Source organism: Strix aluco, chromosome 2 (genome assembly GCF_031877795.1).
Source record: "Strix aluco isolate bStrAlu1 chromosome 2, bStrAlu1.hap1, whole genome shotgun sequence".
NCBI lineage: Eukaryota > Metazoa > Chordata > Aves > Strigiformes > Strigidae > Strix > Strix aluco.
The window spans coordinates 38,611,692-38,637,589 of record NC_133932.1 but is presented as its reverse complement, the minus strand read 5'-3'; the positions used below and the strand labels follow the sequence as shown (position 1 = coordinate 38,637,589).

Genomic DNA, 25,898 nt, shown 5'->3' with positions numbered 1-25,898 from the left:
TAACTCAGTTTTACAACTTTCACCATCTTCCCGATGAAACAGGAGTTTGAATGACAATGTAACATTTGTGGAACAAAATATCTGGCATGCTATTTGGAACAAAGTCATACACACCTCTGGAAGACAGTGTCCGAGGCCCTGGTTCTCTAAATCACTTGAACTTAAGCAGAGCTCCTTGAGAGCATGGCAGCCTCTCCAGGCTGATCCAGTTGCAGCTGAAGTCCCAAATCAAAGCAAGGAACAAGGTAGGATGATAGCCAGAAGGAGGGCAGATAGAGGTGTATTGTTGGGTCACACAGGTGACCTAAGGGCTTGTCTCTACACACAGCTATTTCTTATTCCTGATTTATTTATACATAGATGTTCTTATTCTGAGTAAACCATTGTTTAGTTTAATCCAGAGTAAATTAAGCAGGAACAAGTCCATGTGGAATAAAGCCCTGAGAACAGACTTGGTGTCCCATGTCTTTTGAAAGTAATTAAATGTCTCTACAGATTCTTTTTAAATGGAGCTTTGCAAAGACAAGACTGACTACTGCTATTATCCAAGTTTTAAAACACATTGTCCTCTATCTATCGCCTAACCCGCCAGATTAAACGAACATATGCTAACTGCCTAGGACAATCAACTTGAGTCTGATAGTCAGCATAACAAACAAACACGAGCTTTATTAACCTTTAGACATGTGATAGGCGTGAAGGTCACAACGCAGATCAGAATAGCCTCTTTGCCATCGTGCTACCTACCAAAGGTTGCAGACTCCTTCCCTCCAAGTGCAGCATCTCAGTAACAGAGTTAAGGCTCTTCAGCCATCGGTCCGAGTCCTGCGGTACCTGAAATTAGATCCACAAAAAGACTCGGGCACTGAAATCTGCCACTGGGATCATCAAAGCTCCCACTCCCAGGGGCAACTAAAAACCAGGGACGTTTCAGTTCTTGGCAGGGCGGTTTCCCAGAGCCCTTTAAGCCTGGGCAGGCACCAGCCCCGAGCAGGACACGCAGATGAGGGGTTTGTCCTCCTCTGCCGAGGGACCCCCACTGGGCTCCCTGCGCAGAAGGAAGGGCAGGAGCCCAGCTGCCGGTGCTTCCCTCCCCCTTGATTTAATAGTTTAACCGTCACAGGGTGCGCAGCCCGCTGTGACACGCGTGCTGCACCTCGCTACCGGCCTTGGGGGCTGCTGCGACACTGGGGGTGCCCCGCTCCCCTCGACGGGAGCTTGTAGGGACCCCCTGAGGGAAGAGGGGCCGCCGGACAGCCCACCCGGGGCGGGGGAGCCGCCTTTCACAGGTGTCGGGAGGAGCAAGGGCCGGGCCCCGAGCGTTGCCTCAGCTCTGGGGACATCCCGGCCGCCTGTGAGGGGCCAAGGGCGGCCGCTCTGGACCGGGCCCCCCCCTGCGGCAGCGCTGGTAGCGCTCAGCTCCCGCCGCGCGGGGGGGGCCGGGCCCGGCCCAGGAAGTGACGCCGCCCCCGCCCCACCTGACTCACCTGGGCGGGCGGCGGCGGCGGCGGCGGCGGCAGCGGCGGCGGCGGCGGCGGCGCTGGATCCCGCTGGGTCCCGCGGTGCCGGGCGAGGAGCGGCAGCTGTATCATGGCGCGGGAGAGCGGCTCCCCGTGGGCCATGGGGCTGCTAAAAACCTTCGAGGAGAACGAGTTCGGCAGCTGGGAGAAAATCGGCTCGGGGGGGTTCGGGCAGGTGTATAAGGTGCGCCACCTCCACTGGAAGACCTGGCTCGCCATCAAGTGTTCGCCCAGCCTTCATGTGGATGAGAAGTAAGGGGCGATGGGGGGCGAGGGATGGGGAAGGGAGGTGAGGGATGCGGCTCTTCCCACAGGTCGCCTGGGAGCCCTCAGTCGCCCCGCGGCTTCCCGGCTGCGCGTATGCGCAGCCGGGAAGCCGCGGGGCGACTGAGGGCTCCCCACTTTGCAGCCCGGAGCTTAGGGATTTTTGGGGATGATACTCCTGCTTGCCTTGTATTTTTAAGAAACAAACCAAGCGGTGTAGCCCAGATTTTACGCATCTTGGGCGCCTATTTGAGAAAGATCCAATCCAACCAACCTATGCCCGTGTCAAGGCGGCAGGAGCGCCGTGGCTGCAGCCCATCTCGCAGCTCTGTTTACCAACAGCAACAACGGGTACGAAGGTCTGACTAAACACCGCGAAGAGGGCCATGCAATTAAATATTCTCTAGGCAAACGTGGCCTTTGTCACACTTAAGCGAAGCCCGGACCAACACCTTTAGTTATATCGTACATAATGGGGCCGGCTTCCCTCAAAGAATAAGCTATGTTGCTTGGCCACTTGCAGCAGCTTGGAAAGAGCCACCACACGGCTGCAGTGTAGATCTCGCCTGTTCCCGTGGAGCCATCCGGAAAACATTTTGCCCTGCCCTGGTCGTGCGTGTATTGGCTTGCGCTAAAGCGTTACGCCTGCTGCAAGCTCCAAAGGTCATGGAAGGCAGCCCTGAACGGGAAGCGCAGGAGGAGCGAAAACGCCAAATAGGATCCGGGGGCTTCCCAGGCCTGCCGTGTCTCACTCCAGTGAGCTCCCTACCTTGCGAAAAGCCAGCCCTTTCACTTGCATTCACAGATGCACGAGTTGTGACTGACATGTGGTAGATGGTGGTGGTTAGCAGTGGGGCGAGTGGGGGGTGTCGGGGTGTGGGCGCTACAGCCGCGGGCGTGCTGTTTTTCAGGAGCGGGTGCTGAAAGGAGACGTGCTGGGAAATAGGTTCTCCAGCTTCAGTTCAGGGCCAGCGCTTCTCCCTGCATCTGCCCGGGGTGAGTCCTCACTGGGTAGTCCAGTGTGGAGCCGTATTGAGTTGCAGATAAAGATAGCACATGGTGAGAAGCCCCCTCCAGCTCACCTGCCCTCTGTAACTAGTTGTGGCCTGTGGTGGAGGACAATCAGCTACTCTGTGTTCATGCAGGCTGTGTCCGATGGGGCCTATCGAGTGCAGCTCTCCTTTCCTAGGAGAGGAAGACTGTCAGGTGCATCTTTAGAAACATCCTTCTGTTTTAAGGGACAGTAGAGATTTCCCAGCAGGTCAGCGTCTGTGCAGAGGGAGATGAATATGGCCAAGTCGCGTTCATGGAGCTTTTCCAGCTCCACCTTGATCTCTGGGATCTCTGCCAACTCACGAGCTGATTCTGCAGTTCATTTTTTTGAGATGTGGGTTGGTTCGGTCACAGAAGGTTTCCCTTGTTGCGGTTTCTGCAGGGGAAGGGAGGTAAGTTGGCCCAAGACTGAAAGCGCTTGTAAGCCCGTCTGCTCCAAGATTACTAGGGTAGTGGGGCATCTTGCCCATTATCTGAATTGCTGACTTTGCTGTAGGCATGGTTTATGTAGTATAGTAAATGAGGTAAAATGTCCCTTTTTTCAAAGGGGAGAGGGAGAGTTTAATATACGCATAGGGTAACTGTGCTGTGAATAAAATGGAAAAGACCTCAGAGTTGCAGAGGGTGTTTTAATTGGGTTAACCTGCAAGCCCTCCTACCATTAAAACTTCAATGTAGATCTCAGACTTGATGCTTATTGAGGCCTAATCAAAATAGTACTGCAGCTGACTAATTTTGCAGTTAAAATTAAAACACTTCTTAAAAATAAGCTAGAACATTTGTTATACTCTTCATTTGCAAAACACATCTAGAAATATACTCGAAAGTTAACTTCCAGTCTGAGACAAAGGATGCTGTCACCTATTTTAATATGAAAATTAATTTTGAGAGTTACTACCAAATCTCTATATTAATATATTCAATGTGCAATAGAGAACCACCTGTCCCTCTGTGGCTATGAGGTGTGCAGTTACTGGAGAGACCATACGAACATGACATGCAGTGAACAAAAATGCCTTGAGAATTTGGGAACTTTGAGGGCATGGGGCTCCTGCAGCTCCTGATTAATTTTGATAAACCAATCCTTGAAACACTAATTTATTTGTTTTATTGCAGAATTTGTGCTTCAAGTGCTTAAGGGGAGCACTAGTTAGAAATTGGAGGGTCCCTGGCTTTTGGAATAGCTCCTTCTGCAAAATAAAGCTAAGCTGAACTTGTATATACTTCTCCTTTGGTTCTTAGGCTGCTCTGCCAAACCCCATTCAGTAATTGGTAATGCTGCCCCTCAAAGAGATTCAGCCAAAACCTTTCTAAGAAACTTGTGCCGTTCAAATGGCGGGGTGCGGTGGGGGGCACAGACAAAATAAAACACTACCTCTTCAGTTTGCAGGCTGAAACAAGCCTGTGTAATTAGATTGTTAATCCAAGAGATTAATTTGACTAGCTATTTCTTGGAACCCTGTGAAGCAGCAGAGTTAGAAGAATTACCATTGGTATCAGAAAGATTAACTGAAAAACACGGAGGCTTTTTCTTATTTATTTATTTGGTACCACATTAAAACCCCGTTTATAATGGCTTGGTGGTTGTAATACTCTGCAGTCTCTTTTACTGTGTTTCTGCAGACAGTAAGAGATTTGGAGTAACTCCCTTGGCAATTACCACACCACAGAGCCAAGTGGCCTCAAGCAGAAGAAAAACTGAATGTACAGCCAGAAGTGGTTTTACCTTTAAGCCCAAGCCCTCTCAGGCGATCGAGCCAAATTCCATTCCTAACACCTTATTTGCTCCCACTTTCTGTCTCCTGAGATCACATTTCCCACATGCGACTCAAGATGGGGAGGTTCAGTGTAAGCCTGAAGAGAGGAGAGTGTGACTCAGAAAGATGGAGGAACCTCTCCCCGAGGACTTGGAGGGGAGAGCGCAAAGTATCTTCTCTTTATCCTGGTTGGCCAGAATGGAGGTGCGGTCTGGGGAAAAGGGTGGCTAGCTCAGAGAGAACAACCTGGAAGCCTTTGTGGATTTTTTACAGCTGGACGTAAATGTGCGGACTATAACGAGTGTGAAGGATATAACAGTTCCCAGAGAGGGCTCTTCACTGCAGGTGTTAGGTGGTGGAAGTGACTACAGGGTGTGGAGATGGAAAGGTCTGCCTTCTTGATGGGGGGAAAAAAAAAATGAGCAAAGCCCTACATGTACCTCCCTCTGCAGGACCTGGATTTAGGAATGGAGTAGGACTTAGAAATTTAGGAGGTTTTAGAAAACGCCTTGCTGTTAGCAGATGCTGTGTTTATTTAGGTGAGGAAGATGAATGAATGAATGTCTGTTCTGGTGGTCTCTGGATGTGTAGTTTAGAACTTTATATTCACCTTGTTCTCCTTAAAGAGCGGAGGTGAGCCTAGCTGTCCAAGTTAACCTGTAATCCTCTTGTACCAGGGCTATGCAGCAGAGATCTGTTAGCAGGGTTGAGATATCTGTTAACTTGGAAGAAGAGATTTCATTCCCCTTTTTTTTTTTTCCCCCCCCTAAATATATTCTGCCCTCACCATGCAGTGGGTTTTCTTTTCTCCTCTTATTCACATTCTTCTCTGAGCATCAGCAGTGTAAAGGTAATTACAGATGTACCCTGCAGAGCCGAGGTCACCATATGCTCTTAAATATCTGCCATGATGCAGACGAAGAGTCCCTGAAAAAAATCAGGGGTGTTGTAATTTTGTGGACCCCATCTTCACCACCAGCAGTTTGTAAAGAGGTAACTTGCATTCCGCACTGGAGAGCAGCGTGGCTGGGCAGAGCTGGATCTCCCCTGGGCTGGGAGAAGCCTGGCTCTGTGTCCTCAGGTGATTCACACGAATGGCCCCATTACAGGTTTTCAGGGCTTTTAGAGTTTCTCTGGAGCAACTTTAACTGCTCTGTCTCAGACTCCATTAGGGAAATGTGATGATAGTCATGGGAGAATATAAAACTGCAAGGACTTACGGTGAGCTTAAAGTTGCATTTTTATAAGTGTTATCTTTAGGGCATAAAGATGGGATACATGCAAATAGGGATATAGTCGTAGTTCTTGATGTTCTTGTGGCAGAGTTTGTGGTACAAGGGCTGGGCCCTGGTCCCTGGGGAGTGAGGCAGTGAACAAGAGTAAGTCCCTTGTCTCTCCAGGAGAATCCAAAGAATGGAGCCCTATCCGTTTGGGATCTGACTTTGAGCGGAAACAGAGAGCTGTTTTGGGGATGTCAGAGGTCCCCCATCTGTGTAATATTTCTGATTGCTTTGAAAATGGCTGATCTGTCATTCATTGCTTCTCTGACAGAGATGCTGTTTGGCACTGAATCCAGTGCTAGATCTCTTGATGTGTGTGCCCCTGTCTTCTAATACTATTATAGGGGAAAGTGTATGCACCCCATGATTTACATGAGCTTAGCTGTCCTGTGTGCAAGCTTTTTCTTTTTTAATTTTTATTGCCATAATGTTAGGATATAGTACTGGAGGGGGAGGGGAATGGAGCCAAGGTGCTTAGAGAAGATAATTCTGACTCTTTAATCATGTAGCTGTTAAATAAGAAACTCTGTTATAACAGAGGACAGTCCTATGCCTCTTGACTGAGAAACCTCATAAGGAGCTTTTCTTTTCCTCCACTTTGGAGGGAAGTGTTTCTTGGTGATACTGCAGAATAATTTCTAAGCTCTAGGAGTGACTGAGCAGCATACCCCCCCACCTCCCCATCCCATATTTTGATCTGTTAAATGTGAACTTGAAGGATACCTACAGCACCGTTTGTTGCAGCATTAGCAGTTGTGTATTGAGGTGATGGGTGCATTGAGAGCACCTAAGGCTTTGCTGAGTGCCAGTAGCACCTTTTGCCAAGGGAAGGGAAAGGCCTTTCATCTTTGCCTGATGGAGGAGATCTTGGTTTAAAGAGCTGTTTGTGTTAATAGGATTAATGCAAGTGCACTCTAGCACTTGGCTAATGACCGAGTTGTATTTTGGCTCTCTATTCCTTTTGTCTTTTTTCCTTTTCTGTTTTCTAAAGGTGACAGGGGCCTGTATTTGAAAATTGACATGTGTCCCTGCCTATACCGGATGGCTGGCTGGTTCAGTTTTGACCTCTGTGGGTATGGGAAGATGCTAAAGGTGATTGTTGTATTGGGAGTTTTATTTAAAGAAGCAAATTAGATAAAGGGCACTTGCCTGTTAGTTAATTCACTCAACTAACTGGGTCTGGCCCAAGCAGAAAGGGAGCTTTCTTTTATTTTGTTGAAACTGGAAATTCTCTCTTCATAGGGAAATGCCCCATTTTGAGCAGCTGGTCTCTGAGATTTTGGTGATGCCCTCTGAGGCTGCTGTTAGCTCAGGAACCCCATCCCCAGGAGTCTAGTGGTTCTTGTTAGGCTTTAGCTGTTGCTGGTTTCTTGCCTTGCCTTGAAGGGCTCAGACAGATATTTTACATCTCTGACTCCAGAGCTCAGCCCGCCGAAGCCTGGTGAATTATGCTGGCTATGCATGTGGCTTGGGGGCAAGGAGTTGGCTGTGTTATTCATAGGCGCTCCCTTCCAGCCTGCCAAAGAGCAAACTGGGTACTTGTCTACAAAGGCAATTATTTCACAAGAAAGTTGCTGTAGGGAGCAGCAGGAGCCAACACGGTTAATAGAAAAGATTTCCCTTATCTTTTTTTTCCCTCCTGGTGTGTACGTCCCTCTTAAACCATTTTTCAGCCTAATCTTGCCTCTGAAATAGGTCTGCTGCTTGCTAGGCTAGACTCGCCCCTAGCGTGAAATGTTAACTGCATCAGGTTATTGCAGGCTGCTGCAGCTGGTGAGGAAGAGGCAGCAGACTGCGCTTCCAACCTTGTCTGGGCAAACATCAACTCTGCGCTTCCCACAGCAGGCGAAGTGGAGGGGAAGGGGACGGGGACAGGTCATGGGAGTGTCGTAGTGCAGGGTGTAAGGGCTAAACCATGGCTCCTAAAATCGCTCCCACGTGGGAGCACTGAGGGTCCCTTGCAGGCTGCATTTCAGCACAGGTGGTGTGTGTTGCTGCCTGGATCATCCAGGCATCATGGGGGACAAACAGGAAGGGGAGACTTCACAGTGCTAAGGTTGGACTTGGAGTTTCTCCTTTTAGAAATAGAGAGTGCTTCTAGATGGCCTTGGGTTTAAAAGAAAAAGGTTTGATTGAACTGATAGCTCTGCCATGGCAGAGGCTCCCACAGTGGTAACTGGCATCACTGGTTAGTGGCAGAGGGCACAAACTGTGACTGGGTCAGGATTGGTCCCCAGGTGCTTTCCAGCTCTCGGGGACTGGCAGAGGGGGCAGGTGACAGAGCTTTCTGCCTTGCAGAGGGTATGAGCAGCTTTCTTCTCATCAGTTGTTGCAGCCGCTGTGAATGTGTTCGCTGAGCTTTATATTTGAACCCTGATGTTTTCCAGGAGAGCTGGTCATCTCAAAATGCCCATGTGGGGTTGGGGAGCATCAAAGCAATGTTTGTTTTTGTTTTTTTTTTTTTTTTTCTTTTCAAGTAGGATTTTCTGTTTACCAGCTGTCTGTGTTAAAACTTTGTCCTGTTACTTCAGGTACTGTTCTCCATTAAATAGTGTACACACCTTGGGTACAAGAGCTGTCATGTAATAAGACCATGTCTGTTCAGGAAATATTACCTATCTGACCTCCCTGTGCCCTTTTTTGTGAATCGGTGGGTGGCCAGCAACAGTGATGCATCAGTACCCATGGCCCAAAGCTGCTCTGGCTACTGCCCATTGTCTCTAATAATGTAGTTTTTGACAGACTGGAGGTTCTTTCACCCATCACGTGTGGCTCCTCTTTGTGGGCACAGTTGGCCTGGGAAGAGGACCCTGGTTTCCTCTTGCCACCTCGACGCCCAGCACGTCCTTGCGGGCTCTTGCAGCCCGAAGGCTGTGTGTGAGGTACAGAAGGAGGGCATGGCAATTAAGGGTCTTGACCTGGGATGCTGCAGCTTGGACTGAGTAACGCTTAGTGCTCTGCAGGGTCAGGCTAAAGTGACCTGTAAACAACCCAGGGGTGCTTATTACGTGTGCTGGTGCTGGGCTGTTACATCACCGAAAATGGCGTGCCGGGAGCTTTCGGCATCCGCTGGAGCTGAGTGAGCACAGTATTGGAATTGCCAAATTTGAGTTTTGAGGACAAGGAGGCTTTTGCTGTGTCCCCCTAGCTACAGCAGGCAGCTTGCTCCCCTGAGTCCTGGGGATTCTTCTCCCAAGGCCCAGGCCTGCACACTGGCAGCCTGTGCCAGCAGGGCAGCTGAAGCAATGCTGTCCGTGCTCTCTCCTGATTAACACAGTCTTATGACTCACAAAAACTTAATGACTTCAGCCCAAGGAGTTACAGTGGTGGTAAATCTGGGCACTAGATGTATCGTCCTCGTTCTTAACAGCACAGCATAAACATCAAAGCCGGGAGATGGGCTTTACGCTAGGGATATTTGCACTGTTGAAGTGTACAGTGGTTGCCTGTGGTTCAGCAGCTGTGAGCTGCCTACCATTAGAAGCATAAAACAAAGTTAGTAAATGTGGAAATATGCCTGGAGTATAGACTGGTGAGATGTAGCGTGTTCAGCCAGGTGATGATCATGAAATGTGTTGTTCATGTTCTTAAGAAATGTTTGTGCATGTTTGGGAGCGGAGAGAAACAGCTACTCCATCCTTCACCATCTGTTCTCTTCTACCCAGGGAGCGCATGGAGTTATTGGAAGAAGCCAGGAAGATGGAAATGGCAAAGTTTCGCTACATACTTCCTGTTTACGGCATCTGTAAAGAGCCGGTTGGCTTGGTCATGGAATACATGGAAACAGGGTCTCTGGAAAAGCTCCTGGCCTCCGAACCTCTGCCCTGGGAATTGCGCTTTCGCATCATCCATGAGACAGCTGTGGGGATGAACTTCCTGCACTGCATGTCCCCTCCACTGCTCCACCTGGACCTTAAACCTGCAAACATCCTGCTTGATGCCCACTACCATGTCAAGGTATGCACTGGGCACTCTGTGCCAGGGACCCACCTTCGGGTATTCTTGCATGGCTCCTGTCGTATTCAAAGGCCTGAGAGAAACCAGCAGCATTCCTTCTGAATGAGAAGAATGCCCACCAACCCAGCCCCTCCAATCCCCAAACTTGTCTACCTGATCTATGCGCCATTTTGGTACATAAATTAGAGGTAGAGTTAGGGAGCTTGTGAGAACTCTCCTGAAATTTTAGGAGGGTGCTAGCGTAGTGAACCCTGGTTTTGAGACCTAGTGGGCCCTGCTATAAATTTCCTTGCAGTAGGGTCATGAGACAGATGAGAACAGGGAGAGAAAAGCAATGTGAACCTCTAAATCATCTGTGCCAGTTTCACAGCTCCCAGTGGTAACCTTGTTCTGTCTAGGTCCTTCTGGCTTTATATGCTCCACTAAATACCGAAATCTCATTTACAGCTGGAGTCCAGAGAAGCCTTCCCAGAGGCAACTAATTTTCTTCTTTCATTTGCTCAGAGCATATACAGTGAAGAAGTATCTCTGTTATGACTGTTCATGCATACCAGAGGTCACTTAAGGGAATTTTTCTGGCTGTATCAGTATGACATTCTTTTTGTTATCCATTTCCAGAGTAAGCTAGCAAACTTGTTGGCCTTCTCTGTTGGAGGTTCTGTTTTGACAGCTGGACTAAGGAGGTTGTGCTTGCTTTCTGATCCTTCCTTTTGGAGAGAAAAGAGACTGAACATCTTTTTCGTGATTTCTGCCCCCCAGATCAGGAGCCAAACTCTTAACCCTAGAACTGCAGGATTAATCACGCTGGCTGGCTGATATAACTCGGTACAAGTAGTCGCAGATTTTATCAGTGCCATCATCCATCTGCTCCCTGTTTTCCTGTCCCCCTCAAACTGGCCAAATGGCTTTGGTCTTGCTGTACCATTATAAAAATGAAGTTTTCATTAAATGAAAACATCTCTCCTGATGTCATGAGAGGTTTGGAGCCATAAGAGGTGTGTGCCTCTAATGAAATCACACCTGTGACAGTCTCAGCTTTTTTACAAGGCCTCTTAGTGGTTTATTTCTTAGAAGGATTTTCTTTCTAAGATAGGAGTCATCTACAGGTGGTCCACGGTATTATGACCAGAACATCAGGATCTGAACTGTTGAAAGTATATTCTCACATGTTGGTGCTGAGAAGCATTTGCTAAGTATTTATTTACCTAAAGTTTGTGCTTGCTTGCATAACTTCTTAAATTCCTAAGCCTTGACTCATCCATGAGCCAAGATGAAGGCTGTATTTTTCTCACCGTTTCAGGAGGTTGAAATGCTGCCTGATATTCAGCTTGCTGTATAGCCTGTATCTGGGTGGTGATGCAGTACAGGGGGGCAAAGTGCAAAATGTTAAAAAAAAAAAAAAAAATGTTTCTGTTGAGGTCATTGCTGACATCCCTAAACTTTTGCTACTTGCTCTGTATATGAAGCACATGAAGGTCTTCAGACCCTTTCTATTAAGTTCAGAAAAGAATGGTCTAATCCACTCCTTTTTCCAGCCAGCAGTCTTTTACATCTGCAAGCATCTTGGAAACCCCTCCAAGCAGCAAAGCAGACATAGGAACCCATATGCAAAATAAGAGATATACATATTCTGTGAGGCGCCTTCACTTTAAAAACGTGGCCCCAAACCTTCTTTTTGTGTGATGTGAGACTTGTAATTAAATTTCAGACCCTGCAGCTTGATTTAATGTGCATTTTCTTGCTGGAAGGCTAATGGAGCTGATGATTGAAGTGTTTTTACTTTTTAAATGTTAGCGTTAATTTAGTAGGTGACCTGTCCCTAGTAGAATCCTAAGGTGAGTGAAGAGATGTTGCAGACTGCAGAAGAAGAGTTTGGAGGTAGGGAGGACTTTTATAAACTGTTTGCCCTTGAGCCAGGAAACAGACAGTCTTCCAGTGGAGCACATTAGAAATGCTTCTGTGCCGTATTGCTAGTTAAATGGAAACACGCCCTTCTTCTTTTACGAGCACAATGCTTACTGTAAAAACCCCAAGTGAGGATGATGACTAACGCAGTAGTGTTGTACAGAACTTATCATCAAGTGGGTGCCTCCATATCATAAAGCTGTCTCCTGTGTATTACATAAGTGTGTGCTGAATTTTGTTCTTGGGAGGATAATTAAGAGGATGGGATTAGCCTGAGCTCTGAGCAGGGATATAAGTAGACAGATATTAACTTTTTCAAAGGCGTGTTGGGGGATTCCTTGGTGATTTTAAATATACATATATAATATGTACAATGCAAGGTAAGGCTTTGCTGGTCTTTGGAGGATGGATGGATGCATGCATGCCTCCTCACCTGCGAGTGGTGGTGGAGCTCAGTACTGACAGGAGCCTCAGCTGGGAGCTCCCTTCCCTGCCATGTCCTGCTCCATCTTGGTTGCCTCAAGCAGTGTGCTTCCTTGGGAGGATTATTCTATACTCAGGCAGGCTTTCCTAGTGGGGATCAGCCTACATTTTTTTGGTTTTCCTTAATATCAACCTGTTACTTCTATTTGTACCAACACGATCCTCCATGCCCCTTTCTCCAGTGTTCCATATATGCAGCCTTCTAGTACTTATGGGCTGTCTAACCTAGTTTTTCTTTAACTGGACCACATCGTATGAGCTTGGTCTTCAGCTCTCCTGCCCTCCATATGCATTCTGGATGTCTCCCCCTGAGCTCCCTGTGGCATGGCAGTTGCTTGCAGGGAGTGGGCGCTGGGGAAGCGATGCCACATTCCAGTGCTGCCCTCACGGGCTGTTAGTTTACTTGTTCCCTGCTCTGATGTGATCTCTCTCCAGGGCCCTCGGTGGGAGAATGCACCCCCCCATGCAGTAATCTCATACCCTAACTTGTTGCCAGCTTCCATGCCTGCATGCTCTATTGCTGCTTCCCAGGTTTCTTATCTTCAATATCTCATGGTTAAGAGTGTTACTTTTTGTTCAGGTATTTAAAATGAAGTCACCTGCAACTTAATACTTCTGGGCAAAAACATTATTTGTAAGTTCTTTTTTCTCTTGCTATCCAGCCTGTTTTTAGCAGCTCCTCATCTTGTCATGTATACGTACACACACGCATGTATGTACGTGTGGGTGTACACACACACACAGAGGCAAATCCCACCAGTTATTTTTCATCTCCCAGATTTTGTTTTTAAAGAACTTGAAGTGGGATGAGCTGGTCTCAGCTGTGTGCTGCTTTAAGCTCGCTGTAGTTGCTTTTATTTTTTCCCCCCAGTGCTCCAATTTAAACCAGTGTGAAGAGTGAAGCTTGCTGCTGTGTTGTGCCGTGCTGATAGTCTCGCTGAACATGGATACGTTGCTTCTGTGGTCTTCACCTTTATTTGCTTCAGCTGAAGAAGGGGCTGCAAAATTTCTGAGTGTGGAGTTCGAAGAAGCCTAGTCAGATGGCAAATTTGTTGATCAGAAAGCTTCTTAATGTAGGTCGTTAACTGTAGGTCAAAGTAATACCCAGAGGCCAGGCTGGTAAAGAGCGGTTGTCTCTTTTTATTAGACTAGCCGATGCAGTTAACACAGCCACTTTTTTCTTCTTTCATCAGCTGCAAATACTCTCCTGTTATTAGAAAGGAGAAGAGGCTTTGTTGTTTTGTGTGTCCATTCTCCCTGTTTCCCACCCCTCCTGATCAAGGCTTCCATGTACGGCTGTTGTTCTGTGGCTCTTTAATCCCAACCAGCAAAGCTGGTCTAACTGATCTAATTGTGGCACAGGGGAGGGAACAAGACCACCCCTGTTACGGTAATGCAGTTTTATGATGAATTAAAATGGATGTTTGACTGTGGCTTTGGTTTCTGCTGCTTCTGAAGAGAGCATTACAAATGTCCCACCTGAAACGGGTTTTGAGGAGTGAAGGTTTCAGGGCAGGTTGGAAAAGGATGACAGTCTGTTTCAGAAAGACTTCTTTTAGTAGCTAACTGAAGTGTGTTCACAAATGCTGAAGTAAAGACATATGTTTGAAGTGTCTACACTTGGAATTAATTTTTATTCCTAATTTTTAGTAGTCCAAGCCTGTGACCCATGTAGGTCTCAAAGATTTCTGGCATTTCTTAAAGAACAAAATGAAACAACCAGCCTTTCTCCCCTACCCCCAGGAAAACAAACAAACAAGTCTGACCCCGCCCCCCAACCAAGCACCAAAAAACCCCGTAGACAAATGTGGTGGCATTCTCAATATCCAGGTGCATAGAGACTATGGACAGAGACACACACTGGGTATGCCAGCAGCAATTAAAAATGAGTCTGATGGCTTTGTTACCTATTTGATGAAGAAAACCTTTTGGTGAACTCTGTCCCCAAGTCCATTGCAGTGGGCTCTTTAGTCTATTTGCAGAAAAATGAAAAATGACATGTAGCATCAGAAGCTAAGTGCACACTTCAGGACAGTCTGTCAGGAGTCATCAGTGAAAGCACTTTCCAAGCACCAGTTTTGTTCCTGGGAGCTAGATCCCTGCAGTGTTTGGGAATAGATGACTTTAGTAACCATTGTAGTTATGTGACCATATCTACTAGTTTTCAGAAAAAACCCAAAAGTTCCACAAAATAACTATACAAACTCAAAGCATCCAAAACTGCAAGTGAGTGTTTTTTACAAACTAGAATGGAAATGTCCTCAAACAACAGCTGCAGAGAAAGGACTGTGTGCACAGTATGCTCAATTTAAAACAAACAAAGCTTAAAAAGAAAAAAAAAGAAAGAAAACTCAACATCTTCAATCTTGGGATCTCTCAGTAAAGTAAGTGTTGCTGGAAAGTGGGTAGGAAAACATGTTCAGCTCCCCTCCCCAGTTGCTACTCACGTGTTTGTTCTCATGCAGACCTTTAAAGAGCAGAGACCGAGCGAGCTGTCTGAACATGAACAATCCCACTGTCTGCGTGGGCTTTGGCCAATGTTTTTTCTCTTCTTCCTACCTCTTTACCACGTGTTTTGCATGAAGCAGTCTGTCGCCTCTGTGTCTCCTCTTAACTCTGCTGATATTAGGTATGCTTTTGAAGCATGATGGGAGCCACCTGAAATAGCTGATGTGAGGAGTGAGATGACGGGTTCTGTCGGATCATGGGGTGGGCTGCAAGGGCTAGCAGGGATGTGGAGGAAGAAGTGGGGAGGGGTGCTCCGCTTTCACTACCTTCACCAGCATGGGTGCCTTGTGTTGCAGAACTAGGTACCTGGCAAGCAATTTAAAGGCAAAATAGGTAAGTTAAATGGCTGTGTCTTCCACCCACTGCACAGTTCCCACTGATGTTTAAAGAAATTGCATGACTAAATACACCATGCAGTGTGGAAAATTTACCTTAAAGGAGCTAATAAAAATCACAAAAACTGTCTGTAGAATTTTACTATTTTGTTGCAGCCTGGAAAATAACAATTCTTCAATTTCCAGTGTTTTCTGCAGGATTTGATATGATTGAAACTCTGCTCTACATATGAATTTCCTATTAATTGATAGAAAACCTAGTCCTTTGCAGTAGGTAGGGGCAGGTTCACAAGGTAAAGTTCTTGCTAGCCTGGGGTGGGTAGACTACACACCTTAGCTGTTTCTTGGTTTGTAGGCTGAGACTGAGACCTCTTCTATCTAGTGTGCTTAGACTCCCATTTTAGCCACTAGCTTTAGATTCACGCAACATAGCTGGTGGCTTTTAATGCAGGAATGTCACTGTGCTGTCTGTGTTTCATCCTTATTTCTTAACTTACACAGTAGGAAACTCAGTATTGTTTAGACAAAGAGGAAGGTGTATTACTTTAATTATGCCTGCATGCCATATGGATTTCTTGAGGTGTATACAAGCCTCTGCTTCACGTTAATCAAAGGAGAGCAGCGTTTCACCAAGTCAGATCTGTTCAGACTTGCAGCAGTTGGTTCATTTATTAACCTGACACCACGGGCTTGCGTGATGTTAGGGTTGTGCTTTTGTTCTCCTGTGGAGCACTAAGTGCCCCAAACTCATGCAGCGCTTCCTGGGGCAGTCGATTCAGCTCTTCCCAGGGTAAACTAGCTGGAGAACCTGGGTTTCTTGACTACTTACTGCTTTCCTGGACTCCAGTGCTTGGCTTGCAGAGGAGGCCAGCAATCCCTCTCTGAGAGTGTAGCCCTACAAGCATGAGTAACTATTCCTCCAGATGACTTTGCTTTTTTCCCCTGTTTTTTTCTTCTTGAGTCATTCCCACAATACCCTACAGATTTAAGATACAGATGGACAACAGGTGGGATATACCTGTGTGCTAGGGTGCAGGACTTCTGCAGCTCCTGAGAATGCATCTCTAGAGCTCTTTGTCCCTGGGAGAAGTTCCTCCTGAAGCTGTGTGGGTTGCTGTGTTTGTTTTATGGCAAAGGGAGATTCCTAGCATTTGAAGACGGCTGGCTGTGTAGCCTGTCTGTTCTCCAGGAGGCTGAAGCTGGCAGCAGTTTTCTCCCTTTCCAGTAATGGATGCATGTTATGACTAGCTTTGTGGTATCTTTAGACAGAAACTTCTGAAAGTGTAAAAGTTGGAGCCTATTTAAAAAAAAAAAAAAAGCTTTTTTTAATTATGCTTGTTTTGGGGGAGAACTTTCTTAAAGGAGAAGCTGTGAAGATCAAAAGGGGAATGAGTCATCAGAAAACCTATTTTTCAATTTAGTATTTATTAGATAAAAAAGAATGTGTGAGGCAGGAGGAGGAAATCTTATCTAACATGTAGACAAAAATCAGTGGGCTGAGTGGTCCAAAAAGACTTGACTTTTCTTGAAATTTCAACTTAGAATAATAGACATTTTTGACCAGTGGGAAATAAGTAAGACAAAGGAAATTCCTTGCCTATCTGTTTGCTTGATGATTGGTATGCCTTTGGGAGCAAATGAATGCATATTTGTTTGACACTTCAAATTAAAGTGGAGGTGTGTTTTCCTTTTTATGAACTTGCTGTCACTTGTTTTGTTCATTTCAGCTGTGTTCACTGCGTCACTGCACCAACTTGCTGTATCTCCTAGTTGCCAAAAAGAATTCCCTGTGTGGGTTTTTGATGTATGTGTGTGTTTTGGTTTGGGTTTTTTAACACTTGGTGCCTCTGGTGTTGGGCTTAGACCTTGTTGACATGGTCAGTGTAACAGTGATAGCTGAAAGAGCAGTTCTCCTGCGCTCACTGAGGAGCTCATGGACTGAAAACAGGTGCTCAGAACACGTAAACGTAGCATACAGTGTGAGGTTATATAGGGAAAGGGGGTGGCAGGACCAATAATTACATTAAAGTAGTTTGCACTAGCTAAATTTGGCAAGTTTCAAATTACAATAAATTGTCTCGACTGTTTGTTGTGTTTGCTGTGTAATGGGCTAACATGCTGCTGCTTGCAAAAAACGGCTTGCCTTTTTCTTTCAGTTTAACCATAAAGAAAAGCCTACCATAGCATAATGCTTCCAGAGATGTTTTCTTAGCTTAGTATTCCTGAACAGCAGCTTGCTATATTTTGTTGGATCATCCTGTTACATCTGTCATTCTTTACAGAAAAATTTTTGTTAACGCCTCTGAAGTCTAATGGTAGCATGTACTTCTCTTCCCCTCTTCCTCCTCTGTTTGTTGCAGATTTCTGACTTTGGACTTGCAAAGTGCAATGGCTTGTCCCATTCCCATGACATCAGCATGGACGGCTTGTGTGGCACAATTGCATATCTTCCTCCAGAGCGCATCAAAGAGAAAAACAGGTGTTTTGACACCAAACATGATGTGTACAGGTCAGTTAACTACGAAAACACGTAAAAGCACTTTAGGTAATATTGTAAAATGAGCCCTCTTTTTCTGATTATCAAAACTGAATTAAGCATGAAACCCCTAAATCTAGTCTGAGCCTTATCTTGCAAAGGGTCTCCTTTACTTTGCTTTTAGCAAAGCCTTTGTAGGATAGAATCCTTTTAACAAATTGCAGCTGATCCTGAGTCTTCAGCATTATTGTTCCATGTAACACTGATTAGCAACTGGCATGGAAGGCACTCTGCCCACCTTTAATTTTCCCATCAAAAGGTACATCCTGACCTACTTTTTGAGTCTGTGACAAAATTCTTAGTTATCTTCAGTGGATTTCATCACTAGGTCTTTGGTTCTTCTTTCATGGTAAGGTTATTAGGAAAAGGAAATCAGAGCTGTAGATTAAAAGATATGTCGTATTTTAAATGGAATGTATTTCTTTAAAGTTGTCTTGCAGGGTAGAAGTATTAAATAAAATCCACAGTAATGCTTTGCTGCTCTCTGATTTTGTTGGTCTTGGTGCGGAGTAGCTGGTAAATGTTACCAAGAACTCAGCAGCCTCCAGCCAGTCCCTGTGTTTGCTGCCTCAGGTTCCTCCCTGCAGAAACTTAGACTTTCAAATCATGGTTCTTGGTTGCATCTTGCTGTGTGTGTTCATCAGCTGAATTAGATGCAGAAGTGAAAGACAAGGAGAGAGAACTTAGGGAAATAAATTATGCTTCTGTGAGTTGTTTAGCTTTTTTGGGGTTTTGTTGGGTTTTGTTTTGTTTTTTTTCCTTTTAAAGCTTTTCTAGAAATAATTTTTTTTTTTTGCATTTATTTGTAGTTTTTCCATTGTGGTTTGGGGAGTTCTTACACAGAAGAAGCCTTTTGCAGGTAAGTTTGATGTTGTGTGAGTTGTGTTGGAATTTTTTTCCTTTTTCCCATTGATAAGCACGCTTCCTGCTCCACCAGCCCCAGCTTACATGCATGTCCTCCAAAATCCTACAGTCCTGTGTGGCAGACACTTTTAAGCTCTCAAATTCTGATCACAAATGTAAGTCCTCCTTTGTCCTACATCATGAAAGTAGAATGCATATTGCCGCAGGGGGCCCTAGTCTGCACCTTTTTGCTTCTGTTGGAGTTTGCTGTACAGATTCAGATCAGCATGTGGCCTGTGCAGACTTCTGACACGTTTGTGGCCAACAAGGAACAGCACAGAGCAAAGCCAACTGGCAGGCAACTGCGCTGTTTTCAGAAACAGCTTCTCTGTAGAGAGGTTCTGTAGTTTATTTGTAGATTGTGGGTACAGATTTGTTCTTTAAAAAAAACCAAACCTGTCTGCGAGAATAAGCCTTGTTCCACCCCACAGTAAATGTACCGATCAACAGGCAGCTACTTATTCTTTATGACTTTTCCTGTGTGTATGACTAGCCTATGTATAGCAAACATGTTTGAACAGGTCCCAGTCTACTATTAATTTTTCTCCAAGTGAGAGATCCCATTTAGCCCAATGGTTGACTTCAGAGTCAAGAGCCACATTACTGCACTGCTTGATTTGTTTTCTTCCTTCACCTCAGGTACTTGATCTAAATAAAAGCTGTGGTTCACTTTTCTTACAGCAGATATGGAAATCCAAAGAGAGGTAGCAAAGAGCTGTTTGAGTTTTTTTCCTTTGGTTCTGTGTCTATTATGGGTGGAAAAAGAACACAGTCATTCACTGACAATTGCTTTTAACTGATACACGGGAAGTGGGAGAGTAAGATCAACTTCTTTTTCCCTGTTGATAAAAGAAAGCACTCTAAATCTAGAAAAAAATGCATGAAAACAAATTTTCAGCCTAATACACTGTTAATGCACTTAGACAAAAGAGAAATCATCCCTTTTGCTGGGGGATCTTAATTTGTGTGCTTTTGCTTTACAGAGGAAAACAACATTTTACATATTATGGTAAAAGTAGTTAAAGGCCACCGCCCAGAGCTACCTGCTGTTTCCAAATCCAGACCTCATTCATGTAATAACTTGATCAAACTGATGCAAAAATGTTGGCAGGATGATCCTGGTGAACGGCCAACATTTCAAGGTAAGGTTTCCTCGTAGCTTGGCTGCCCATTTATTCTTCTGTGAGTCACGTTATTGCTCAAGACTCTGTTAATCCTTGGGGTAGATGCTGTGAACCTCTGTGACAGAATAAATAGAGCACATTGTATGGTAGAGACAATGATACAGGCCACTTGTTCATTTGTGGAGGAAGGGATTATCTGGGGACGAGTCTGACCATGATGGTGTTATGTAAACACATCAGGAATAAGACCAGTACTGAACCAGTTGATCCATTTAGCCAGAAATTATGTTCATTTCTGACTGTGTGTATCAGGGCATATATGCCAAGCTGGAGTTGGCGTGGTTTTCGCTATACCAAAGCATTGAAGCCCCTGGCTCTTGAAATTTACTGTTGTATGTTGAGAAACTGGTTTCTTGTAACAGAACAATTTGTACTGTCATTTTTCTGCCAATAAAAGGCAACTCTGGTGAAAGGCTTGAACTTCCCAAAGCACCTGTTACAAATTCAAATGTGCAGAAGGATGCAGCAAGTGCTATCTCCAGGTGGCTTCATTTAGCATTAATGGGAGAAATTTGCCTCTTTTCTCCTCCTGCCTGAACAAGGTATGGGCACTGAAGGGTGGAGGGTTCCAGTCTTTTTAAAAATGTATGGCTAAGTCTGCCAGCAGTAGACTGGTTCCCATTTCACGGTCCTCCAATGTAGCCACCATGTAACATCAGTCTGGTCTGAATGTGAAAATGAATTGTTCAGTCAGCCCCATGCACTATTTGATGAAGGTGCTAGATGGAAGAGTCAAAATTGGAGTCTTTCTCCCACAGTATCTCAAAGCTGTTAAGCTCTAATGATAGAAAAAGGCAACAGGGCATCTCAGAAAAGTCTCCTATTAAGAAAAAAAACCACAACAAACAAAGCTTTCTCTTGTTTTCTTCAAAGAAATCACTTCAGAAACAGAGGCCCTTTGTGAAAAACCAGAAGATGAAACAAGAGAGATGATAACTCAGGACCTGGACACCAAGAATTCCCCAGAGCAGCAGCCTGAGGTATTTCTTCTTTCCATCTCTTGTTCAAACAGACTAGGTTTTGTGAGGAACAGGTTCCTCTGTGACCTGTAACTTCCCAAGCAATCTTCTCTTTGCTGCTTTTGAGCACCTTCTTGCCTTATAGAAGTGGGTCTTGGTGAAGGACTGGAATGCAAAAGTGACAGCAAATGCATGGACCAGCTCAGGAAAACCTCAGCACAGGACTCTTAAGACTGTTGAGGAAGAGCAGGACAGTTAGGAGATAAAGGCTGGAACTGTGGATGTGACTGATCTTTAAACATGCTGTAGACAGAAGAGCTGTGCAGCTTTAGTGGCTGTGTGAGTACTGATGAAAGCTGCCCTCCTGCATCTGAAAATTTTCAGTGACCTTATTTTAGGTTTCATTTAATACAATCGGTGCTTAAAGGCTACCTGCAAACTAACAAACTTTTCTTCCTGTAGGGCCTCTTGCTCAGTTTTCTTTACTGACCTTTCTACAATGCTTGTGTGCTTCTCTTGAAGGGGCTGTCTGCATTATCCCAGCCAAAACAGGAGCCTGCTCTTCCATCAGTTAAGGATTACAGTCTCTCAGAGTTGTTGTCCCAGTTGGATTCGGGGATTTCACAGACCATGGAAGGCCCTGAGGATCTCAGCCGCAGCTCTTCTGAGTCCAAACTTGCCTCCAGTGACAAGCGGCTTTCAGGAGTTTCATCTGTAGATTCAGCTTTTTCATCCAGGGGCTCCCTTTCCCTTTCCTTTGAAAGGGAGAGTTCAGGTAATGGTCAGGTTTTTCTTTGTTGTTTTTTTTTTTTGTAGTTGTTTGGACTGGCGCATGGGAGTCAATGGGCTGGAGAGTAGTCATATAAGGAATAGCGTTCTGGAAATCACTGTTAGCCTTGCTTTCTCTTGCTGTCAGCACTACAAATTTGTTTACTGGAGGTAGTTATTTAAAAAACAAAAAGAGGTGGTTCCCAAACATGATCTAATGAGAAATAATAAATCTCATTTACTTTTGGAAAGAAGTGACCTGAATTACCATTAAAGCAATTACAGAATCAGTCATGTAAAGGCTGGTTGGAAGGGAGGTCACCTAGTCCAGCGTCCTGCTCACAGTGGGACTAAAGCCAATGCTCAGTGAGGTCAGCTGAGTTTGTGGCTTTTTCAGTTATACTAAGCCCAAGTCTGAGCATCTTTTCTTTTTTTTTTTTTTCTTTTTTGAGAAGACTCAAGCCACCTTCTCAGCAGCCCTCATGAACATTGCAATAAAGACCTCCACTTTTGTGCACACGCCCCTCCCTTTTCAATCCAGTGCTGCAAAAACCAGGCATTTATTTTCCAGTTAAGCAAACAATGATTAGTGCAGGGAGATCAATCGCAGCATCTTTTGTTACTCATTTCACAAGAAACAGAATAAGAGTAAGTGGGGCTCCAAATCTGACCTGAAATTGTTCTGAAACTACTGCAGGGGGCAGGAAGGGGATTTCTTTGCAGTCAAGTCATTGCTGAAGCCACTGGATATGTTAGCCATGGGCAAGTAAGGTTTGATAGGTATCAGAATGGTGATGGTGTCTTTTTCATAGAATCATAGACTAGTTTGGGTTGGAAGGGACCTTTGAAGATTATCTAGTCCGACCCCCCTGCAATGGGAAGGGACATCTTCAACTAGATCAGGTTGCTTAGAGCCCTGTCCAGATTGACCTTGAATGTTTCCAGGGATGGGGCATCTACCACCTCTCTGTTCCAGTGCTTCACCACCCTCATTGTAAAAAATTTCCTCCTTATATCCATCTAGATATTGGTACTACAGACATACAGAAGAGGAAGCTAACAGAAGCCATTTTATCTGGAGATACTAGCAAGCTGATGAAGATCCTTCAGCCTCAAGATGTTGATATTGTCTTAGATGGGAACTCCAGTCTTTTGCACTTGGCTGTTGAAGCTGGTCAAGAAGAATGTGTCAAATGGCTCCTCCTGTACAACGCTAACCCTAACCTCACCAACAAGAAAGGATCCACCCCTCTTCACATAGCCATTGAGAAGAAAGTTAAAAGCATTGTGGAGCTGATAATGGCTAGGAAAATCAATGTTAATGCCAAAGATGAGGACCAGTGGACTGCTCTTCACTTTGCTGCCCAAAATGGGGATGATTTCAGCACCAAAATGCTGCTTGATAAAAATGCATCTTTAAATGAGGTAGATTTTGAAGGCAGAGCCCCCATCCACATAGCCTGTCAGTACGGCCAAGAGAATATTGTGCGGATCCTGCTGAGAAGAGGTGTTAATGTGAACATCAAAGGAAAGGATGACTGGGTGCCACTGCACTATGCTGCCTGGCAAGGTCATCTCCCCATTGTAAAGCTTCTGGCCAAACAGCGGGGTGCAAACGTGAACGTGCAGACCGTGGATGGAAGGACCTCGCTACACTTGGCTGCTCAACGAGGACACTACCGCGTCGCTCGCCTTCTCATAGACCTGGAGTCGGATGTTAACATACAGAACACGCTCTTGCAGACTGCTCTCCACATAGCTGCTGAAACTGGCCACACAAGCACATCAAGGCTGCTCCTTAAACACGGTGTAGACATTGAGGCAGCCACAGCAGAAGGATACACCGCTCTGCACTTGGCATCTCGCAGCGGCCATTTAGCGACAACGAAGTTGCTGATAGATGAAAGGGCCAGTGTTCTAGCCAGAGGCCCTTTAAATAGGACAGCATTACATCTTGCTGCAGAAAATGGGCACTCTGAAGTAGTAGAAGAACTTATCAGTTCAGAAAATATCAATGTTTCTGACAGTGAAGGGTTGACAGCTCTTCATCTGGCTGCACGAGGAGGGCACACAAAAACAGTTGAGGTTCTTCTGAAGCATGGGGCACACGCTGACAAGCAAAGACCAACACGTCAGACCCTGCTACAGCTTGCTCAGCAGAGCAGTAAGAGCTCAGTTGCTGTGTTGTTAAGTGAGACTTAAGCAAAAGGTACAGAACTTGCTACCTTTCTACCTGGTGCGAGAAGGCTGCCGGAGCTTGACCCTCCAGTTGTGCAGTGACCCGCTCATCAGTGGTGTCAGCTGATGGACTGAGGTGCAACCAGCAGAAGCTACTTGTGTTTGAGTGTGCGAGTGAGAGCGCACATGGACTAAGGCCAGCTGTAAGGCAAAGAGCTGGAGTCTGCCATGCAGTGGCCTGTATCAGTCATTCTGCGTGTGCCTGCCTTGTCTGTATATTAATATTCCCCTCCAAAAGGATATTGTGATAGAAGGATGCAACTTTGTGGGTTTCTCCCCTGCTTTTTTTTTATGTGCCAAACTAATTTAAGAACTAAGTCTGCTTTTTTATTTTCCTAAGTTGGTTTATTGCAGTGATCTGTATTTTGGGCTGAAAGCCTCCCGTGTAAAATAAGCACAACACAACTCTGCTTGAAATTAATGCAAGAGATGAGGAAAGGGATATTTAAGATATAGTTAATCATGTTTCAGTGTCAGAAGGTACTCTGTTTAATGGAGACTGATTACAGCTTTCCATGTACTCAAAATTGATGAGGCAGACTTATTAACAAGGCAGGATCCCAAAAATACAGTACCACCTTGTATGTATTATAAGATCAGTAAGCTGAACTAAGTGCTTAGTGGTTTGTCTTAAATGAAAAAGTCAAAAGCTAAAATTGTAGCTGACTGTAACTGGATGGTATATTCTAACATTGTTATACCAATTTGTGAAACAATGTTTGGAGGGGCTGATGACTAGACTGATATACTGTGTATATAGTATTTCTACCTGTTGTATGCCTTTTTCTACTGAAGAAAATAGATTGCTTAGAGTGGGTATGTTTTAATACGCCTTTTAATTTCACTCTTTTCAAAGTTCAAATGTGATCTGTTATTAATAAAAGATTGTGTTCCGTATCCGTCTGTATTTTGTAGTTGTTAAAACAACTGAAAACCCAGTGACCAGCAGCAGCACACAACTGTGTGTGTTTAATGATGTTGAATCCTAAACTGTTGACATGTAGGGCTGTCCTCAGTTTTACATTCCCCTTGGCTTTTACAGGGAAGGTAAGGAGCTTGAATGAATATTTACAGAACGAATTTGTAGAACAAACCCCAGCATAACCTAGCCTTTATGTGCATAATGTGTTGATGTACAACAGGGATGCTTTTCTCTTATGCTGTAGCTGTTCAGGGAATTTAGTTTTCTTCCCCACCTTGAAGCCAAGTCAAATGCTTTTAATCTTCCCTGTTGACTGGTGGGCTGCTGCCTGGACAGCTACCTCGCCTCTCCTTGGTGGTGTGTTCCCACCCCAGAGCAAGCAGCAGGGTCATGCATTAAAGAAGAGATGGTGAAGCCACACTCATGCCAATATATGGAGGTTACAAAGCAATGTACCTCTTACTGGAGCACAGCAGTCACAGCAAGCTTCCTCAAGGTGCTGACAATGAAACTTCTCATAAAAGTAATTTTCTTACTGCTTCCTTCAACTTCTTTTGAGACCAATAAGGTTGTCATGTTTCATTAAGCTGTACTTAATCAGTCTCTCTTTATAGCAAATTCAACCACAGACCACTTCAGTCTCTCAAGGCCTGTGCTACTCTGATTAAACACTTGGCCTAGCCTAGGACATGCCATACCCTTCTATTTCAAAGTCCTCTGAACAGTGAGATTTGAGATGCATTAATTCCAGCTGTGTTTGTCTGAACTGCAGAAGAGCTGTAAGACCACATAACAGCAGTCTTGTGCCACCTAATAAAGGTGGTGTATGCCATCTAGGCAAGGGGAAAGTACACTTATAAAATGCTTTTAAAACAGCTCAAGCACTGCTTCACCATTACATTCCTTCAGTACTTAATAATAATAGCACATTAGCTTCTAATTAAACATGAGGCCACACTCATGAGTCTTTATTTTCCATGCTGTCTTTCACAATAACAGGCACCAGCTATGCATTACATAGAAGGCAACACAGCTGGCACTGGAAAGAAAAAACAACGAAAGGATTGCAGTGACATGCTGCCAGTATTGGAGTGGGTTATTTGTCCCTGTGAACCAGCCTTCCTTGGGGGCAGGAGGAGTGAATGGGGGTGCTAAATTAGCACTCATGCAGCAATTACGAATTACTGTTTTCTAAAGGTCTCCTGGGGGTGACTTTCTGATCGTATGTGCACTCCTCTAGACTTTGCTGAAATTCTAACTGGGCTGCTGACCTAAAGCTTACAGGCATTTCTTTGCCTCTTTCCAAACTTAGCCATATTCTTTAAA

General features: G+C 45.1%; 1 protein-coding gene across 1 annotated transcript; it reads left to right on the top strand.

Moving 5' to 3' along the window:
- The first annotated feature begins 1,522 nt into the window (after positions 1 to 1,522).
- RIPK4 (receptor interacting serine/threonine kinase 4) lies at positions 1,523 to 24,547 on the top strand. The gene is made up of 8 exons (XM_074816870.1): positions 1,523 to 1,772; positions 9,540 to 9,831; positions 17,423 to 17,571; positions 18,408 to 18,457; positions 19,485 to 19,643; positions 20,559 to 20,665; positions 21,167 to 21,419; positions 22,437 to 24,547. Exons 1-8 carry the CDS (start codon positions 1,591 to 1,593, stop codon positions 23,612 to 23,614), a joined length of 2,370 nt encoding a protein of 789 aa, XP_074672971.1. The 5' UTR covers positions 1,523 to 1,590; the 3' UTR covers positions 23,615 to 24,547.
- Positions 24,548 to 25,898: the final 1,351 nt, after the last annotated feature.

Bases quoted from the DNA above. Each gene is read 5' to 3' on its own strand.
- RIPK4 (XM_074816870.1), top strand. From the start codon at position 1,591: ATGGCGCGGGAGAGCGGCTCCCCGTGGGCCATGGGGCTGCTAAAAACC. The intron at 9,832-17,422 runs GTATGCACTGGG...TGTTTGTTGCAG, and splicing joins ATGCCCACTACCATGTCAAG to ATTTCTGACTTTGGACTTGC. The intron at 19,644-20,558 runs GTAAGGTTTCCT...TTTTCTTCAAAG, and splicing joins TGAACGGCCAACATTTCAAG to AAATCACTTCAGAAACAGAG.